Below are 21,538 nucleotides of genomic sequence, written 5' to 3' on the forward strand. Positions count from 1 at the left end.
CTCTTGGGTGTTGTGGGATATAACTTTAACTAGGCAAAGATGTGCAAAAGTTTGTTTATGTTGTGGAATATTTAACTATGTAAAGGTGTGTTACATTTGTTTCACTTTGCCTGCCTGATTGGTCTAATAAAAAGCTGAATGGCTAATAGCTAGGCAGCAGAGGAGCGTGAGGGGCTGGCAGGTGGAGAGAATAAGGATGAGAATCTAGGCCCTAGAGAAAATGAGAAGAGAGAACGAGAAAGACAGGGGACGACGCTCCAGGCCAGACAGCCAGCACCAGCCAGTCAGACAGGGATAGGACATACAGAAACAAAGGTAAAAAGCCCTGAGGCAAAATGTAGATTAAAAGAAACAAGTTACTATAAATTTAAAAAGCTAGTGGGACAAGCATACGATAAGCCCGAACATTCATAGTAAGTCTCCGTGTCATGATTTGGGAGTTGATTGGTGGCCCAAAAGAAAGTCTGATATACTTAGACCACAACTCAGAAAAGCTGTGAATGCCACCTAATATATTTATAGATGACAATATCATGCCACTATGTCAAAAAATTGGAAAACTCCTGTGGCACAAACTTCTGCCCTCAAAAGAAATGTCACCCTAAAAAAAGCTCAGTGAAAATACATACCCTGTAAGTCACCAAGTCCTTCACTCTCCCTACCTGGATTATTAGTAGTTTAGAAAGCTATTCATTTTGATCCTTCTTACTATGACTTTTTTCTTAGTTTGTTTTTTTTGAAACAGGACCTCCCTACATAGCACTGGCTGTCCTGGAACTCACTATGTAGATCACCTTGAACTCAGAGATCTGCCTGCCTCTTCCTCACAAATGCCAGGATTAAAGGTGCGTGCCACCACACTGGGCTCTATATGACTCTTTATTCACATAAAAACTTACTAAAGATTCTGTTTGGCTTAGAGCACTTCTCTTATCTTACCTGAGAACAGAGTATCTATATGGCATTGCACCTCAAGAAAATTCTCAAGCACAATATTGAGAAAATATTATTCTACCATTTCCAAAGAAAACTGACTTAACTGGGCTTGTTGCACGGGCCTTTAATCCCAGAACTCCAGAGGCAGAGACAGGTGGATCTCTGTGAGTTTAAGGCCAGCCTGGTCTGAGTGAGTTCCAGGGCAATCAGGGCTGTTACACAGAGAAACCCCTGTCTCAAACCACCACCACCACCCAAAAAAAAAAGAAAAAAGGGAAGGAAAGAGGGAAGGAAGAGGGAGGGAGGGAAAAATGGAAGGAGGGAAGGAAGGAAGCAGACTTCTGTAAGAAATCAAATCAAGAAAGACTGGATGGTCGATGTGTTTAAGTCAGTACTACCAAGCAGTCAAGCAGTTACCCCCATTAACAAGCTAATAGCACTGAACAGTCACAAAATTTTCAACGCAGAAAAACTATTTCTATATGCATAGTTCTACTTGTACCAGATCAGCTATATGTTTTATATACTCTAGTTTAATATCTAAGAAGCCCAGTTTTTAAAAATGTATTTGGGGAGCCAAATGGTGGTGGTACATGCCTTTAATCCCAGCACTGAGGGCACAGAGGCAGGTAGGATCTCTGAGTTCAAGGTCAGCCTGGTCTTTAAAGCCAGATCCGGGACAGTCAGAGGTACACAGAAAAACCCTGTCTCGAAAAACCAGAAGAATCTCAGTTTGATCCCCAGCAAAAAGTTGAGCATGGTGGCACATACTTATAATCTCAGTATTGGGGAGGCAAAAATAAGCAAGTATCAAAGGTTCAGTAACCAGCCAGCCTACTGGAATGAGACGATTCCAGGCCTATGAAAGAACCTGTCTCATAAAACAAGGTATGGTATATGGCTTTAATCCCAGCATTCAGGAGGTAGAGGCAGATAGATCCCAAGGAACCTCCAAGATTACTTAGAGGCATACAGAGACATAATTAAACAGCAACAGTTGTTTTGACATGCAGCAGTGCAGAATGCATGCTATAAATTCTAAATAGGGCTTGTGTTCTTTGGCCCCAAGAACAGTGTCATTTGTAGTGATGGATAGATAGATACATGTTCTTCTGCATATTAGGATAACTATATTATTAATACTCTATTCCTTGATTTCCATTTAGAAGGTTCAATATCTACTCTGGGGAGAAAAAACAAAACAAACAGAGGCTATTTTGATATTATCTAGCAGGATCTATCCTTAGTAGATCTGCTACAGAGGCCAATTCTTTGTGCAGTGGCATGAGGAAATCCCAGCCTGTCATTGTGACACACCAGGTTCCAAGAAACCTGTGCATGATTCATGAAAGCAGAGTTTCTAGCCAATTACCTGCAGTGCAGAGACCAGGAAAGGATTAACATCTACTGTGAAAATTGTTTCCAAAATCCCCTTTACAGTATAAGAAGGAATGAGAAAATTAAATCTCTTTAAAGTGGTCAGGACAATAAACATAAATATAAGCAAATTTTTTATTTCTATAAAAATTTATTCAATCTTCAAACTGCTTTTTACATCAACAGAATTCCAGGAAATTGCTTAGTAAAATCCAAAATGAAAAACATTTACAGTCAAGGAGCCCGAGAGATGCTCAGTGGTGAAGTACTTTCTACTCAAGTCTGAGGACCTGAGTTGGGACACTGAGCAATCACAGAAAAGTTAGCTGTGCACACCTGTACCTCCTGTACTGGGGGACAGGGAGGGGAGCAGAGATGCAGAAAGCACAGACTGGAAGAACCCAGGGGCTTGCTGGCCAGTCAGATTAGCCAAAACAGTGAGCTCCAGATTCAGTAAGAGACCCTATCTCAAAAACTAAGATGGAGATTGACTGAGAAAGATATCAACTTCAACTTCTGGTCTCCATATGAACACACACAGATGAGTGCACTCAAAAGAAAATATACTCTAAGATTGGTTTGTTTGTTTTTTTCTGAGACATAGTTTCTGTGTAGCCCTGGCTATCCTGAAACTCACTCTGTAGACCAGGCTGGCCTCAAACTCAGTGATCTACCTGCCATTACTTCTTTAGTGCTAGGATTAAAGGGTTGTGCCACCATGCCTGGTTTACTCTAAGAATCTCAACTTTATGGCTATGGACAGGGACGGCTAAAGATGCAAATAGAAATGCATGTTATTTGTCTTCCCTTTGTATTTCTGATAACTTATAAATTAAGTTTGAAAAATATATTTACGTTATACAGTGATTACCCCCACACTGTTTAATTTTTCAACTTATCTATATGTAATGGAAAATGTCTATAGATTTACAGACAGATCTAGTTCAGGTTCTAGTTCTGTAATTAATAGTAACATTAACCAGTGCAAACTATGTAAACATTTTGAATCTTTCTTTCCCTATCTCTAACAGAAATAGTAAAAGCACTCAAGAAATGGTAAGTGGCTGGGTGTGGTGGTGTACACGTTTAAGTACAGGTAACTTCCAGAACAACTAGGGTTTTGTACCCTGTCTCAAAAATCAAAATCAAAATAAACAAAAAACTGGTGATATTTTTATAAACAATGCTGAAATGGTAATTGTTTTTTTTGTTGTTGTTGTTTTGTTTTTGTTTTTCCAGACAGGGTTTCTCTGTAGCTTTGAAGGCTGTCCTGGAACTCACTCAGTAGACCAGGCTGGCCTCAAACTCACAGAGATCCACCTGCGTATCTGCCTCCCAAGTGCTGGCTATAAAGGTGTGTGCCACCACTGCCTGGCATGAAATGATAATTTAACTATAAAAATTTCCCTGAGACAAGTGCTCCCAAACTGAAACTGTACCACCAGAATCTTTCAGGCTGAGGTGAACACTATGTCACATAGAAGACCAACGGCATAAACAAACTAATGAGAAAATCATGGGGGAAGAGTGCTCACCTGCTTATTACTCACTGCTATTCTTACTTCAACGGGGGTCTCACTGCTATCCAGAGAGTCTTCTCTATTGATGTCAAGGGGCTCGGGGGAACTTAATTGTGTCTCTGTAGTTTAAAAAAAGTAAATATCATTAATTCTCATTTCTTTAACGTTTAGGGTATGATAATGCTAAACTGACACTACAGACCCAGTTTTTTTCTTCCTGAAGCTTCACTCTGACATAATTTACATACAACAGAATTCACCAATTTTTCAGTTTGTAATTTGTTGGGTTTTGACTAATACATACCATGTAACTACCACAACAATACAGAAAATGTTTCCAGTATCCCATTAAAATCATCCTGTACCCTTCTGAAGTCAATTTACAAATCTGCTATGTGCTCCTACCATTTTGCCTTTCCTAGAATATCACCTAAATGGAACCAGTCAGATGTGATGGCACACACCTATAATCTCAGGAGGCAGAACACAATTCAAGTTCAAACATGGAACAACATAGTGAGACCTGTCTTTTTTAAAAGGTTAAAAAAAAAAGCTGGGCAGTGGTGGCGCACGCCTTTAATCCCAGCACTCGGAGGCAAAGGCAGGCGGATCTCTGTGAGTTCAAGACCAGCCTGGTCTAGCAAGTTCCAGGACAGACTCCAAAACAATACAGAGAAACCCTGTCTCGAAAAACCAAAAAAAACAAAACAAAACAAAACAAAAACCAAACAAACAAAAAACACAGGGTATATAGTCTTTGGTGCCATCTTTTACTTAGTATCACGTAACTTGAGGCAGCCATGTTGTCAGACACCAATGACACATCCCTTTTTTTTCTGGTAGGCAGTACTCTGCTGAATGACTACACCAGTTTGTTTTTCTATCTACCAGTTAATCCATTTGGCTTACTTCACTGTTGTCCTAGTATCAAAATCTATCAATTTCCATGGAAACCAAAATCTGCCTGTATTAGCTCTAAGGTTAAAGAATGAATAGGGAAAACAGAAAGTAGGTCAAAAAATAAGAAAATGTATTCTAGGATTGGAGAGATGGCTCAGAGGTTAACAGCACTGCTGCTCTTTCAGAGGACCTGAATTCAATTCCCAGCAACCACATGGTGGCTCACAACCATCTGTAATAAGGCCTGGTGCCCTCTTCTGGTGAGCAGACATACATGTAGGCAGAACACTGAACACATAAAAAGAATGTTTACTCTACACAAAGATATGCCATCCTTTAGTATGTTTTTTAGGCATTATCTATTAGTTCAACAAATACTAATGGGATAACATTGTACTATCTACTATTAACCCAGAGATACAGTGTAAATCAGGAGCAAAAAAAAAAAAAGCTTCTGGGCCCAACCTGGCCATCTGGCTGGCTTTGTACATAAGGTCTTATTGGAACACAGCCATGTTCATTCAGCTAGATATTGTCTATGCCTACTTCTGCAGTGAAACAAACATGAATAGCTTTAACAAAATATCTAAAGAGCCTAAAATATTTACTAATGTTATGATGGGGAGAGTGTGTGTGTGTATTTGTATGTATGTATATGTATGTATGTATGTATATATATAATGTTTCTCTTATTGGTTGATGAATAAAACACTGTTGGCCAACAGGGAAGCAAGATAGGTAGGATTGGTAGCTGTGGAGGATTCTGGGAAGTATAGGCAGAGGGGAGTCGCCATGTGATCCCAGAAGGAGAAGACAAATGAGTCTGGCATTCTCAGTAAAATAAGACCTTGTAGAAATACATACATTAGTAGTTATGGGTTAATACTTAAGACAGAGCTAAGTCAGGTGTTGGTGGTGGCGGTGGCAGCAGCAGCAGTGCATACCTTTAATCCCAGCACTCAGGGAGGCAGAGGCAGGCGGATCTCTGTGAGTTCGAGGCCAGGCTGGCCGACAGCCTCCAAAACAATACAGAGAAACCCTGTCTCATAAAAACCAAAAAAAAAAAGTTTTTAACATTATATCCTTATTTTATATTTATCTGCATGTATGTCTGAGCACCACATGCATGCCTGATAGCCATGGAGGGCAGAAGAGAGAACTGGATCCCCTAGAACAGATGATTGTCGACCATGTGGGTACTTATAGTGTGAACCCAGGTCCTTTAGAAGAGCAATCGGTGCTCTTAACTTCTGAATCATCTCTCCAGTAATAACCATAACTAAGATTTTTTTAAAAATCCATCCCAGAAGGTAAACCTTATTAAGTTCTCAGTTGACACTATACCTGACACTCTTATGCTTCATGCTTCATACATACATGAATAGTCAACATAAATAAACAATCTGTAGGTTTCTAAACTATCTTCATAATTGCTAAAGGATTAAATACATTTATAGAATTAACTATATTTGAAAACTGGACACACCCACACACTTTATCTATGTTGGTGGTAAAAGGCTCACAATTCTTAAACTGCAAAATTTTCTGTGTTAAATTTCCCTGAAAGAGGGGACGGGCAGTGGTGGTGCATGCCTTTAATCCCAGCACTTGGGAGGCAGAGGCAGGCGGATCTCTGTGAGTTCAAGACCAGCTTGGTCTACAAGAGCTACTTCCAGGACAGCCTCCAAAGCCACAAAGAAACCCTGTCTCAAAAAAAAAAAAATCCCTGAAAGAGCTTATCACCAAATACATTGTATAGCAGCATTATTTGTAATAGCCAGAACCTGGAAGCAACCTAGATGCCCCTCTGTTGGGGAAGTCCTGTTATTTGCCTATTATTTGTCAATAAAGTACTGTTGAGCCTATAGGAATCTAGATAGGTGGGGCTAGGAGTCCAGGAGGATTCTGGGAAGGAGAAACACAAGAGAGTCAACATGTAACCGCCATGGGGGTAGGAGCCCAGAACTATTCTCCGGTAAGAGACATACTTAGATTAACAATTATGGGGTAATTACTTAAAGCAGAGCTAGCCAGTAAGAGACAAGCAAGGCCAACAGCTTCATAATGAATATAGCCTCTTGTGTGTTTATTTGGGGACTACAATGTGGCAGAGCCCAGGCGGCTGGCGTGGGATAAACCAAAGCGGCTAGCAAAGAAAAAGCTTCCGTCCTGTGTGTTTATTTGGGGACTACAATGTGGCAGAGCCCAGGCGGCTGGCGGGGGATAAACCAAAGCAGCTAGCAAAGAAAAAGCTTCTCGAAAAGCTTCTCGTAACACCCCTCAACTGAAGAGTGGATAGAGAAAATGTGGTACATTTACACAATGAAGTACTATGGGGGGGGGGGACAATGGAATCTTGAAATTTGCAGGCAAATGGATGGCACTAGAAGAAACCATCCTGGATGAGGTAACCCAGTGACAAAAAGAGAAACATGGCATGTACTCACTCATTTATGGATTTTAGACATGAATCAGGGGAATGCCAGCATACAATCCCACTGTCAGAGAGTCTAGGAAACAGAACCTTCATCAGTGACTGATGGAAGCAGAGGCAGATACCCACAGACAAACACTGAACTGAACTCCTGGAATCCAGTGTCAGAAAGAGAACTGATGGTCAAAGGAGTTAAGACTGGGCTGGTTTAACCCACAGAAACAGTTGACCTGAACAAGGGGGAGCTCTTGGACTCCAGAGTGATGGCTGTGTGGAAAGCATGGGACTGACCCAGACCCCCCTGAATGTGGGTGTCAGTGAGGAGGCCTAAGTAATCTATGGGGCCTTGGGTAGTATTTACCCCTGGCGTACAAATAGACTTTGAGTGCCCATGCCAAAATATGGGAAGCTCTCTCAGCCGGGACTCTTGGGGGGAGGGCCTAGGCCCTGCCCTGGATGAAATGACAGTTACTGGAGGGCCTCACCCTCCTTGGTGATCGGAGTGGAGATTGGATGGGGGACTGGGGGGCCTGGTGGGGAGGGGTGAGGGAGGAGGGGAGGGAGAGGGAGCTGGGATTGACATGTGAAACAAGATTGTTTCTAACCTAAGTAAAAAAAAAAAAAGAAAAAAAATCATTCTCCACAGCCTAATGCAGTAATAAAAAGGATGAACAGACAAATGGTCTAACTATGAAAACACTTAGAGTCTTGGTGCCTCAGAAACCAACAATGTTGGGACCACCCTGTGAGTTAGCCTTGATGTCCAGCTTGACTGACTTAAGAGACCTAGAAGATTACTAACATACAAACGGGTGCCTGACAGCGGTTCCTGATACAGTCAGACCCTGGGGCTTTAACCCAGTAGGGTGAAGTCATCTCTGGGGATTCACATTTATTGGGAGATAGTGAAAGGGAAGAGGTGAGGCCTAGTTCAAGGCCACTGACAATTACATCCTTAGAGCAGTGTCTTGCTCAAGTCTTTCTGTTATTTCTCTTTCTAGTGGTTCTTATACAACACGAGGTAAAGAAGCTTCTCTGCCACACATTCCCACCATGTTTATGTTCTGCTCAGGGGCATGGAGAGAAGCAGCTACTGACTAAACTCCCTGAAACCATGAGTCAAAATTGGACACAGTGGTTAAGAGCACTGGTGCTCGTCTAGAGAACCTGGATTTAACTCCCATGTAGTTTCAGGAAACCAAGTGCCCTCTCTTCCGACCTCCATGGGAACTGCATGAACATGGTACACACACTCCATACATACAAAACCCAACAAATAGTGCTAGCTAATGAAAGGGGAAAAGTAAGCCCTTCCTAACTCAAGTTAGGTAGCTTTTATGATCATGACTTCCTACCATTAGTTTACAGGTTAAATCCACCTGTTTGCTGACGTAGACCACTTCCATGTGGGTGCTGGGACTCAAACCTGGGTTCTCTGGAAGAGTCTAGGCAGTATTCTTAACTGCTTAACCATGTCTCCAGCACGACTCACCCTTCCTTCCCCAGGTAGTCCTCTTGGCATTTCCATGTCACATATATCCTACTACCTTATTTTCCTTAGGAAATCCTCATGTGAAAATAAAACCCTATGAGCTAAGATGCAGGTCCTCTTGGAAAGATGCCACAATGACATCATACGCCACCATCTCAAACAAGGAGACGGAGTGACTTCCCAGGATGACAAAATTCTCCAAGTTGTCTTTTCACAAAGACAACACCACATTCTTTTTTGTTTGTTTTGGGATTTTTGAGACAGGGTTTTTCTCTGTGTAACAGTTCTGGCTGTGCTGGAACACTCGATTTGTAGACCAGGTTGGCCTTGAACTCACAGAGATTTACCCTACTCTGCCTCCAGAGTGCTGGGATTAACGGCATGTGCCGCCACCACCAGGTGACAGCACCACATTCTTGAATGCCCTTGCCAAAATCAGAACACTTTGGTAAAGGAGTCTCTTAGTAGGTCATGAGACAGTGATCCAAATATATTTCAAATGTAATACGAAACCACTTTCATTAAAAACCAACATTACTCATATCCTTAAAACAATAAAAACCTTTTTGATAGGCTGCCAAGTGTTTTAAAATATTTATAGGATTTTTCCTAGAGTACATGTTAACAAAGTTTTAGTCTTTGTGGGAAAAATTAAAGTAAGAAAACTATGAACACTCTGACAGGCTATGTGTGTTCTAAAGGAAACCCAAATAAGATTTTGAGTAACATTTATACACTACTTGTTTTTTCAGTGAGTTTAAATATTAATAGGTAGTTCCTTCAGATTCCTGAGTAATATAATGGGCTCTACTTTTAAGAAAAAGGAAGGCAGGCAGGCAGACTAAAACAAATTCTTTTTTTTTTTTTCTTTTTTGGTTTTTACGAGACAGGGTTTCTCTGTATTGTTTTGGAGGCTATCGGTCCAGCCCGGCCTCGAACTCACAGAGATCCGCCTGCCTCTGCCTCCCGAGTGCTGGGATTAAAGGCGTGCGCCACCACCGCCCAGCTTAAAACAAATTCTTTAGAAAGTACAAGTGGGGGGCTGGAGAGATGGCTGTGGTTCAGAGCACTGACTGCTCATCTAGAGGTCCTGAGTTCAATCCTCAGCAACCACATGGTGGCCATTTGTAATGAGATCTGGTGCCCTCTTCTGGCTTGCAGGGATACATGCAGACAGAACACTGTATACATAGTAAATAAATAAATCTTTTTTTTTAAAGGGTGGGGGGAGGACTCTCATCATTAAAAAAAAAAAGAAAGTACGAGCCAGGCGGTGGTGACGCACGCCTTTAATCCCAGCACTCGGGAGGCAGAGGCAGGCGGATCTCTGTGAGTTCGAGGCCGGGCTGGACCGATAGCCTCCAAAACAATACAGAGAAACCCTGTCTCGTAAAAACCAAAAAAAAAAAGTACAAGTGGTTCATTTAGAAAAATATGCATATTATTCAATGACTCATCAAAGAGTTCCCTTATACAGTGGCTATCTTAGTTCATTTTAAATCCTTTTATATATCTAAACCAATCCACATGAAACTCTAAATTATTATGTCTCATGCCTAAGTAAGGAATATATCTCCATCTTTATAATTTTAAACTAAAGCATTTAACCAGATCTTGTCTATGATTAAAACTATACCAGTCACAAAACTACACAAAAATTCAGTTCCTGAACTCATAAAACCTCAAAGAGTAGCAGTTTCAAAACTAACTACTGAGCCCAGCGGTGATAGCGCACACTTTTAATCCCAGCACTCGGGAGGCAGAGGCAGGCGAATCTCTGTGAGTTCCAGACCAGCCTGGTCTAAAAAAGCTAGTTCCAGGACAGCCTCCAAAGCCACAGAGAAACTCTGTCTCAAAAAAAAAAACAAAAACAAAAACAAAAAACTATTAAAGGGCTTTGCTTAATAATGAAGGTGACTTGAAAACAGTATAACTTTGAGAACACATAAAAATCAAACATTTAGTCTCCTCGACTCTGAATTCACTGTTAAATAAAGATTATTCTTGATACTTTGTTACTTCTTCAGATCACATGGTAAGCAAGCAGACAAAAGAGCCAGTTAATTTCAAAACCAAATTATCCTTAAGAAGAAAATAAGGTTGATAATCAGAACCTGTGTTCACTAGAAACAAGTATGTGAGCATGTACGCGTGTATACATACTAGTAATAAACACATACACACATAAATCACACATAACCCTCCTGAGAATGGTTTGAATAGTCAAAAATTTTAATAGGAATGAAAAGGTAGTTAAGTAATATCAGAAATTCACTAAAGTCATGGTGTGCTTACCAGGACAAACAGTGATTTCTTCTGCAGAACTCTCTGGCATAAGGACTAAGCTTCTCTTACTGGTCAAAGTGGCAATGCTGAAAACAGAATAATAAATAAATAAAAGTGAACTTCTCATAAAACAAAGGGGAGCACAGGTCTACAAGCAATGGTGGGTTGTTTACAAAGCCACAAGTAAACTGATATATCCTGTACAATGTCACAACAGAAAGCAAGGAATCTACAGTGCAAGTGGGCCAGAATTGGGAAAAATAAACATGCTTACAACTCCAGCTCCAGTGAAATCACTGAATGAAAAGAAACTCCCTTTTCTAGTCTTCACAAAGGAAGGTTTAAAGGGTAAGAACTATCAGTGACTATCAGAAAAGACAAAAATTATACTACAGTATAAAAATGTCAAAGGTGTTTTGCATCCTTGTAAGGATTCAGGCACTATGCTGGCCTGCCTGTCACCAGGTAGAATGCACTCAGGCAGTACCCTGGTCAGCACAGGTGCAAAGGACCCCTTTAAAAAAAAGAACTCAGCCCACTTAAGAGCTCTTTCCCTCTCTTTTTCCTCTCTCCTCTCCCCCCTCCCCTCGGGCAGACAGGAGTCTTTTCCTGTCTTCCTCTTCTCTTTATCTCTTTTCTCTTTCCTTCTCCCCTACTTTCTTTTCTAATAAAACTTCTCACTTAAGATCTGTCTTCCTGTCATGTTTGTCCCCGACCTCGGTCACCCTCTCCTGCCATAGAATCCACCAAGATCCCCCTTCTCGCTTTATCATAACAATCCTGGCTACCAGTTACAGTCTTCTGAAAGGAAGAGACATATAAACTCAGAAAAAGGGAACTTCTCCTGACAGCACAGTAGTTTTCCCTCACCTTATAGTTAAAAGTTTCTCCTTAAGCAACAAAAATAAAATAAAATCCCCAAGTGTCCTACAGCAAAATCTGCCCACACAAGTTGAATATCTCCTCTGGGAAAAACTTAATTATGAATGGATTCCCTTATCTAACCTTCTAGTTTCTCCTAACTGTTCATGGAGTGTGATCTCTTCCTGACATTAGAACACACGGCTGAGAGATCTGAGCATCTGAAATAGTCCCCTCATGCTTCACAGAATTTTATGATTAGTTTGATCAAGTATGCAAGAAGACACTTAAAAAAACAAATCCTCACATCAACCAAGAACCACAGAGAAAAGAGAATAGCCACCACTGAGACTCATGATAAATAACTAAATCATGACAGGAAACCACAAGTGAGTTCTCTCTCTAAATAATACATTTCAGAGCATTTGTTATAAACCCAAGCCAGACACAATTTACTCTGCATGTAACATTAAGGCTCTATTCAAAAAGACCATCACAAGACAATTTGTTGACATTTATAAAATGGGCTAATCAATTTGAAGTCAAAACACATTGTATGTGATTTCAACTCTTTCCTAGTGACAACCTATATACTCATTTATTAAAGCCTACATCTGCTTTGCACAGGCTTACCACAATAAAACAGAGAAGCCTGCAGGGAGCAGAAAACCAACTCCAGACCAGGCTGACCTCAAACTCAAAGAGCTCCACCTGCCTCTGCCTCCCAAGTGCTGGGATTAAAGGCGTGAGTCACCACCACCCAACCCAAAAGTCTCTTAACAGCAGGAGAATCAAACCAACTCCATATTCTTCAGCTTAGGGATAAATACCTAGTACTAACCACCAAACACTTAACAAAGACCACTACATAAATTCTATTACCTATTAAGGCAACTAGGCCTTAAATTCCATACCAGGGAGGATAGTCATTCAATACAAAGATCAACTCTTGAGAAATCCCCAAAACTCAGCTGTCAAACCAATTAGTCATTATCTGTTATTAACGAAAAAAACTGGAAAAGTATTCCCATCAACTAATCATCAAGAATAGAAAAAGTGGGGCTGGAGAGATGGCTCAGTAGTTAAGAACATTGACTGCTGTTCTCCCAGGACTTGAGTTCAATTCCCAGCACCCACAGGGCAGCTAACAACTATCTGTAACTCCAAGGTCTGATACCCTGACATAGACATACATGCAGGCAAAGCACCAGTGCACATAAAAATAAATAAAATTTTTAAAAATGGAAGTGATGCACATACATAGCTATAGTATCACGTAAGACACTAAACACAATGTCAGAGATATAAAGTGAGGGTGGTACAGAATCGGTGTGGCCTGAACAATATATAGGTTTAAGAAATAAGATTTGGAGCTGGGCGTTGGTGGCCCACGCCTTTAATCCCAGCACTCGGGAGGCAGAGGCAGGTGGATCTCTGTGAGTTCGAGGCCATCCTGGTCTACAAAGCGAGTTCCAGGCCAGCCTCCAAAACAATACAGAGAAACCCTGTCTCAAAAAAGCAAAAAAAAAAAAAAAAAAAAAAAAAAAGAAGAAGAAGAAGAAATAAGATTTGGGGCTGGGTTCAGAAGTTAAGAGCACTGGCTGCTCTTCCAGAGGTCCTGAGTTCAATTCCCAGCAACCACATGGTAGCTCACAACCATCTATAATGAGATCTGGTGCCCTCTTCTGGCATGAAGGCAGAACACACTGTATATATAATAAATAACCTTTAAGAAAAGAAATAAAATTTGGAAATGCACATAAGCATAAGCAGACTAGAAAGATGGCTGTCTCTGGTAAAGCCAATAAAGGAGACCATCAGAATAAGAAAAAAACAGAGTATGCCAAAGAGATAGAGGGGAAAGCTTTGGAAATCTACAAAGTAAGTGAAAGCATATTGGAGAGAGCAAGAACAAAGGTATACCAAGTCTATAGCAAGCTGAGCATAGTGGCTATACAGTTCCTGAGAAGCCATTTCCAAACACAAGCCAGATGCAAGCAAGGTAGTTCTACCCCTAGGAAAAGCCCCCATTCTTACAAGCCTCAAATTCAGTTTCAGATTTCCATGAGGCAGTGATTACTCCAGGAGACAAATCCGATTTTTGTTACACCATATAACTTGGAAGGCAGTGGCCAGGAACCATTTTTTTTTGGGGGGGGAGGGTGTTAAAAACTGAAATGAGTCTGAAGAGATGGCCAAGTGATTAAAAGCACTGGCTGTTCCTCTCAAGGACCCAGGTTCAATTCCCAACACACACACAGCAGCTCACAACTGTTTGTAACTCCATTCTTGGGAATATGATGTGTTCTTTTGGCATCTAAGAGTACCAGACACAAATATACATGCAGTTAAAACACCCAAACACACAAGGATGGATGGACGGACGGACGGACGGACGGACGGACGGACGGACGGACAGACAGATAGATAGATAGGTAACTGAACTGGCCTGGGGGCCTGAGATCAAGGAACATCCACAGGATGAAGAACCTTATTTTGGCCTGCTACAAACTTTTAGTCAGGGAAGCCTCTTAAAGGCAGCTGTGCACAGCAACAGGGCTGGACTCTGGCCAAAGGGAACAGGCAACAGGAGGCTGGCTTAGATTAGATCACATATAGGAGAGACAACCCCATGCACAGGAACCAGGAACAGATCACATCAACCAAACACTATGCTAGAGTTTAATAGCTCTGAGCCTTAGGCCAGTGAGCAGATCAAACTTTACAACCACCTACTACATTCATTACTGTTAAGCCCAAGAATTCTCAAGTTCCTGGGATATAATGATCCCCAAAAAAAGGCATCCCTCCAGCAGGGCGATTAATACATAAGAGATCCTGAAAATATGAAGGCAGGTCTTTTTGCCTGTACCAATCTCACTGCTATGGTATGATTTCCATACTCCCAACCCATATGGAAGACACTACTTAGGTAAACAGTCACTCAAGAGAATACAATATAGGCAGGCTAAGGAGGATGAAAAACTCTGTCCAGCAACAGAATGCAAAGCTAAGTGTGACCCACAGGCCCTGACATGCAAAGAAAGAAGTTGATGGTGAAGAGAACTCTGGCAGACAGCAATACAGCATAAATCAAAAGAAAGACACACCAGCAGACCACAGTCAAAATGGCCCACCTCCTGACTCTCTAAGTATTATTCAAGGGTCCAGAAAGATACTGCTGCAACATCTCATCTTTTCTTCTCATTTACGCTTTGCTCTTTGTGTTTACGCGTGTGTTTTTCCCTCCATGCTTACAAGGGTTTTTAAATTTTTATTTTGTATGTGTGTGTGCATGCATGTGTGTACATGTGTGTCTGTGTGTACACAGGCATGGGGATCAGAGGACAGTTTTTGTGAGTCAGTACTCTCCTTCCACCACAAGGTCTAGGAATCAAACTCAGGTCATCAAGCCCATCAATCTTGTGCAGTGAGTGCCTTCACCCACTGAGCCCATATCATCCAGGATTTTTTTGTTTTGTTTTGCTTTTTGAGATAGGGTCTCTCTATGTAGGCCTAAATGTCTGAAAACCTATGTAGATTAGGCTGGATTCAAACAAAGATCCTCTAGTCTCTGCCTCCTTAAAAGAAGTTCTTTGGGGGGAGCAGGGGCTGTACTGTGTTAAATTTTTTAATTATTAATTTTCATTTTATATGCATTGGTGCTTTGGCAAGGGTGTCAGGTCCTCAGGAGCTAGAATTACAGACAGTTGTGAGCTGCCATGTGCGTGCTGGGAATTGAACCCAGGTCCTCTGAAAGAGCAGTCAGTGTTCTTAACCACTGAGCCTTCTCTCTAGCCCCCACAATAAAAAAAAACTTTTTTTTGGTTTTACGAGACAGGGTTTCTCTGTATTGTTTTGGAGGCTGTCAGTCCAGCCCAGCCTCGAACTCACAGAGATCCGCCTGCCTCTACCTCCTGAGTGCTGGGAATAAAGGCGTGCGCCACCACCGCCCGGCCACAATAAAATTTTTAAAAATGTCTTTACTTGCTATTGTCTCTTCAAATATTTATTTTTTTACCCATATTTTTTTTCCTTTTAGGAAAAACTTTTCCCTAGTTTCTTAAGACAGGATCTCACTGTGCAGCCCTAACTGGCCTAGAATTCATCACGCAGGCTGGCCTGCCATCGCCTGGGAAGAGCTGGGCTAAAGGCATGCACTGGTAGTGCTCAGTTTTCTTCTTCACTTCTCTCTCCCCAGTGATTCCTCTTTTCCTCTTGCTCTCTACACTTAATATCTTGAGTTTACCTTATTGACTTTCTAATATTCTTATATTTTTATTTTTTTACTCATCCCAACCACTGAGAGTAGATAACTGCCACCAAGAGTGCTGTCTAGCAAAGCTGTCTATGAAAACTAATAGCATTTCAAGATAAGCAGACTAAGGCAGTTCATGATCAACAAGCTGGCACAGCAGAAGATATGGAGATGAATACTATACACAAGGGAAGAAGAAAAGCCAGTCCTAATTACAAGAGCACAGGAAAGAATACATTTTAGGAGAAGAATGGCTAAATAAAGGGGATCTAGGAAAGAGCCCATCATGTCCAACACTGTTAACCAGCAAATCCATGATACCAATAGGAAAGGAAGAAGAAACAGCAATCCAACCAACGAAAAGACCCAACAAAATTACAGGAATTAATAAGTGTCTAACTATAATAACTTTAAATATAAATGGCCCTGATTCACCAATAAAAAGACACAGACTGACTTATTCCAACCTTCTGTTGTCTCCAGTAAAAGCTAAGAGATAGAAAATTGAAGCAAACAGAAACTAAAGGCAAGCTGGCAGAGTTATTCTGATATCTGACAAATTAGACTTCAAACCAACATTAGTCAAAGACATAAAATGCGATTACATATTAAAAGGGAACAATTCACCAGGCATGGTGATGCATGCCCTTAATCCCAGTACTTAGGATGCACTTAGGTGGATCTCTATGAGTTCAAGGCTAGCCTGGTCTACTTAGTAAGTACCAGGATTGCCAGAGTTATGTAGATCACCCTGCCCCCCCCAAAAGAAGGAAAAAGGAAAAAAAAGCAACAGAAAAAAGCCTTTCAATTCTATCTCTCTTCAGTCAGAATCAAAAAAGCAAATAACAAATGCTGGTAAGGATTCAGGGAGATATAAATTTTATACCCACTATTAATATGGAGGTTCCAAGAAGATGGAAAGGAAAGGAAAGGAAAGGAAAGGAAAGGAAAGGAAAGGAAAGGAAAGGAAAGGAAAGGAAAGGAAAGGAAAGGAAAGGAAAGGAAAGGAAAGGAAAGGAATGGAAAGGAAAGAAATGGAAAGGAAAGGAAAGAAATGGAAAGGAAAGGAAAGGAAAGGAAAAAGAAAAGGAAAGGAAAGGAAAAAGGAAAGGAAAAGGAAAGGATGGGAGAGAGGAAGAGGAGGGGAAGAAAGAAAAAAATTACAATCCAGTTACATTATACCTATGCATATAAAGAACCCTAAGTCAACACACCACAAAGATACTTGATTATCCATGTTTAAAGCACAATATTCACAATAACCAAGAAATGGTATCAGCCTAGATTTCAATCAATGAATGGACAAACAAGGTCCATATACACAATGGAATTTTGTACAGCTATAAAGAAAAATGAAATCATAACATTTGCAGGAAAAAAAATGGATGCAAGGTTACTGTTAACCAAAATAAGCAGATTCAGAAAAACAAAGACTACATACCATGCTTTCTCATATGCAAAACCTAGATTTATACATATTATATATATGTATATTTGTAGAGCATGAAACTATTAGGGTATCATGAGAGGAGGAAGAGACTCTAAGACAGGGGAGAGATAGAGCAATGGACTAGAAGAAAGGGATAGAAAGGAGACACAGAGGACAGTGAGGGAGGCAAGTGAAGGACAACTGTACAAATATGAGGAGATGACATGAAACCTATTATCTGTATGTAATCTGAAAGGAAAAAGTAACATAAGCAGAGAGAACCCAAGGACAAAGAAGACAGGAAGGCAAGTCATAGGTAAACAGTCTAGGAAGCTAGGATTAGAGAACAGCAAGAAATAATCCAGGTAAAATTAATACTAAGAAAACCTTTATGATCTCTTCCAGGCTTAGTAGTTTAGGTTTCTAAGAGATGCATATTTGCAATATTCAGTGGTGACGCTTGCTTTTAATCCCAGGACTTGGAGGCAGAGGCAGGTGGATCTCTAAATTCAAAGCCAGCCTGGTCTACAGAGAGAGTTCCAGGACAGTCAGCTACACAGAGAAACCCTGTCTTGGAAAAAAAAAAGGGGGGGGGTTTGATATGCTTATTTGCAAACTTAGAGCTAAATAAGATTTCTAGTCTTGACACATAAAGGAGATAAAAAGTTCCCTGGCAAGTTTTCCATGTTAGTCTCTTTCAAGGGATTCATCTTCTTTATGCCTATACCATAGAAAGAGACTTGAATTCCCACCTTTGTGAGGCAGGCACAGAGTTTCCTTCTTCAGAACTCTTCAGAACTTCTTCAGAAGTTTCTTCAACCAACAGACCTTGGGAAGACTGTAAAGAAACAGGAAACATCCTAAATACACAAATGACTTATTTCTTCCCTTGCTATTACTTATTTTGTGCATGTTTTTTATATGCGCACGTGGAAGCCAGAGGTCAACCTTGGGTATCATTCCTCGGAAGTTATCCACCTTGGGTTAGTGTGTTTGCTTTTGCTGTGTTTTGTTTGTAACAGAGTCTCACTAAATGTAGACCAGGCTGGCCTCCAGCTCACATTTTCTTCTGGGAACTAAAGGCACAAGCTACAACACATCTATTTGTTTATCTTTGGGAGAAGGAATGCACATGTCACTGGTGCACGAGGAGGTCAGAGGACAAGCAGCAAGCTCACACCTTCCACCATGTGGATTCTAGGAATCAAATTCAGGTCACAGGTCCCTCTTTCTTGGTGGTGACAAGCACCTTGTTTCTTAAGGTAGCCTCTCACTGGCCTGAAGCACCCCAAAGTAGACTAGGCTAAGTGTCTTGTTAGCCCCAGGTCTCCATCCACCTGTCTCCAACTCTCCAGTGCTAGACTTAAAAGTGAGTGCCAGCCACCACACCCAGCCTCTTTTCATGGCTCTGGGTATGGAACTCTGATCCTCAAGCTTACATGGCAATCCAGGTGACCATTCCCCTCAGTTCTAGTTTCTTCCTTTAAAAAAATCTAATTGTTCAAAATTAACATTTAACATTAGTAATAGAAATGAAATATGCTGGGTGTGGGGGCACATGCCTTTAATTCCACAACTAGGGATGCAGAAGTAGGTGTATCTCTGCAAGTTCAAGGCCAGGCTGGTCTACAGAGTGAGTTCCAGGACAGCCAAGTCTACACAGTGAAACCCTGTCTCAGAAGCCAAAACAAAACAAAGACCAGAAATGGTGGCCCATGCCTTTTATCCTAGCAACTGGGAGGCAGAGGCAGGCAGATCACTGTGAGTTCAAGGCTAATCTGATCTATTTAGTGAGCTCCATGAAGGAAGCAACAAATGCTACCTTAAGTGGGTTTTCCGAGAAAGTATCTTGGTTCTGACACTTCCCTTCTTCCAGGAAAAAACTTCTCTAGCTACTTAATAAAAGTTTTCAGGGTTTTTTTTTTTATCAATACCCCAAACAAGTTAGGCATCCTTCTACGATTCCAATAAAAGATGAAATTTAAAAGAAGGAAAAGTAGAAGTGAATAGGGAAAAGGGAGGAAAACTGAATCTATAATCAAAAGGAAGGTAAAGTTGTATTATGACTGGAAATGTGGCTGTGACAAAAGTTGAACAATACTATCTGAACTAAAATACAGTTATCAATGGGCCAGCAAGATGGTTCAGTGGAAAAGGGCACTTGCTACCAAGCCTGACAACCTGAGTCGGATCCCTGGGATTCATACACCAAAGGGGAAGAACTGATTCCCCACAAGTTATCCACATGCACAAACACAAAATATAACAACAGTAAATAATGCACCCAACTCTTTGAATTAAGCAATTAATTTTTCTTTGGAGAAAAACAAAACAAAACACTGACACCTAGTGTCCACATAACAGAATTTTGTTGATTTAGGGAACCAAAGCAATGGCTCAAAAGTTAAGAGCATGTACTGCTACAGCAGCAGAGTTCAGGTCCCTGCCCCTAAGTCAAGCAAATGACAAAAGAACTGATTTCTACAAGTTGTCCTCTAATCTTCACCTTTATGTTGTGGCACCCCCAAAATAGATAAATACACAAATGTTTTTAAAATATGTTATTTTTTAAGTAAAGTGGAAAATAATAAAGACAATGTCAACCTCTGGCCTCCAACCTGTAACACACCACACACACACACACACACACACACACACACACACACACACACACACACACACACAGACAGGATTGTTAAAGAATGGCCCCTAAGTGTTACAACTCTAGAAAGTTGTCTGTTGACCTTGTACATGCCACACACACACACACACACACACCCCACAAACTATAATTGTTTTGTTTTGTTTTTCTTTCTTTCTTTCTTTTTTTTTTTTTTTGGTTTTTACGAGACAGGGTTTCTCTGTATTGTTTTGGAGGCTGTCGGTCCAGCCCAGCCTCGAACTCACAGAGATCCGCCTGCCTCTGCCTCCCGAGTGCTGGGATTAAAGGCGTGCGCCACCACCGCCCGGCTTGTTTTGTTTTTCAAGACAGGGTTTCTCTGTTTAACAGCCCTGGCCTGGAACTTGCTTTGTACACCATACCATCCTTGAACTTGGAATGCTGGAATTAAAGGCACGCACCACCACACCAGGCAATAAACTGTAATTTTTAAAACATTACATACGAGATTTTTTTCATCTCTTCAATCAGGAAATGTCCGTCAGTTTGAATATCATATGGTGTACGTTTAAGAAGCAAATGTTCATGCACCTCTAAGGGGAATGTAATGTATATAACTTCTATAGATGACAGTTTGGTAATGGTTAACAAAACTAAGTGTAAGCATCTTGTGATATATCCACCCTTGTGTCTATAAGAAATTATCCTACAAATATCTCCCATGTAGATGAAATTTCCTCTAACACAGTACTACTTGTGATAGGAAGATGTTAGCGACCACCTACATGTCCAACAGGCAGCTACTGAAGAAGCTACTTTTTATCTATAGTGTATATCCCCTACCTCCAAATAAAGAGTAAAGTGAGTACTGTTATAAAACAATCTCAGTATTGCCAAATAAGAAAAGGGCAGAATAACACGTAAACTAGCATTTGTATAAACAAGGCCGGGAGCGAAGGATGTACCTCAGGTGCAGTGCCTGTCTAGTGTGCACGCGGTTCTGGGTGCCATCCCTTGCGCTACATAAAGCACGGCATGACAATACTTGCCTGTAACCCACCCCAATACTCTGGAGATGGAAGCAGGAGGATCACACATTCAAGGTCGTACTTCTACTTAACAAGTAAAGGCCAGCCTGGGCTACATGAGAATCTATGTGGGCTACATGAGAACCTATGTGAACTGAAGTTCCCAGAAAAAAAGCGACATCTAAACTGAACATCCTACAAAGTTGTTTAATTATAACCTCAATGACTGTGGAAAGAATGTAATGTTGCATGTCAGAACCAAATTATCTTAGCCACATAGTAGTCATTTATTGCTCACCTGTGAGTTTGACTTACATCCTTGTGACTATTAAATGATAGAATGAATGAGCAGAACCCTAGCTTCCACAAACCTAAAAGCCAAGAATGCATCTGAGGC

General features: G+C 40.9%; 1 protein-coding gene across 12 annotated transcripts in view; it reads right to left on the bottom strand.

Moving 5' to 3' along the window:
- Positions 1–21,538, bottom strand: part of Uimc1 (ubiquitin interaction motif containing 1) — a 63,140-nt gene that overhangs the window by 18,310 nt on the left and 23,292 nt on the right. For all 12 annotated transcript variants that reach the window (XM_040756019.1, XM_040756020.1, XM_040756027.1 and 9 more), the window contains 3 exons: positions 18,246–18,331; positions 10,955–11,031; positions 3,849–3,952 (listed from right to left, as the gene is read on the bottom strand). In XM_040756019.1, the coding sequence (XP_040611953.1) occupies positions 3,849–3,952; positions 10,955–11,031; positions 18,246–18,331 (267 nt within the window). The remainder of the gene's footprint in view (positions 1–3,848; positions 3,953–10,954; positions 11,032–18,245; positions 18,332–21,538) is intronic.

This window comes from Mesocricetus auratus, unplaced genomic scaffold (genome assembly GCF_017639785.1).
Source record: "Mesocricetus auratus isolate SY011 unplaced genomic scaffold, BCM_Maur_2.0 Super-Scaffold_100013, whole genome shotgun sequence".
Lineage (NCBI taxonomy): Eukaryota > Metazoa > Chordata > Mammalia > Rodentia > Cricetidae > Mesocricetus > Mesocricetus auratus.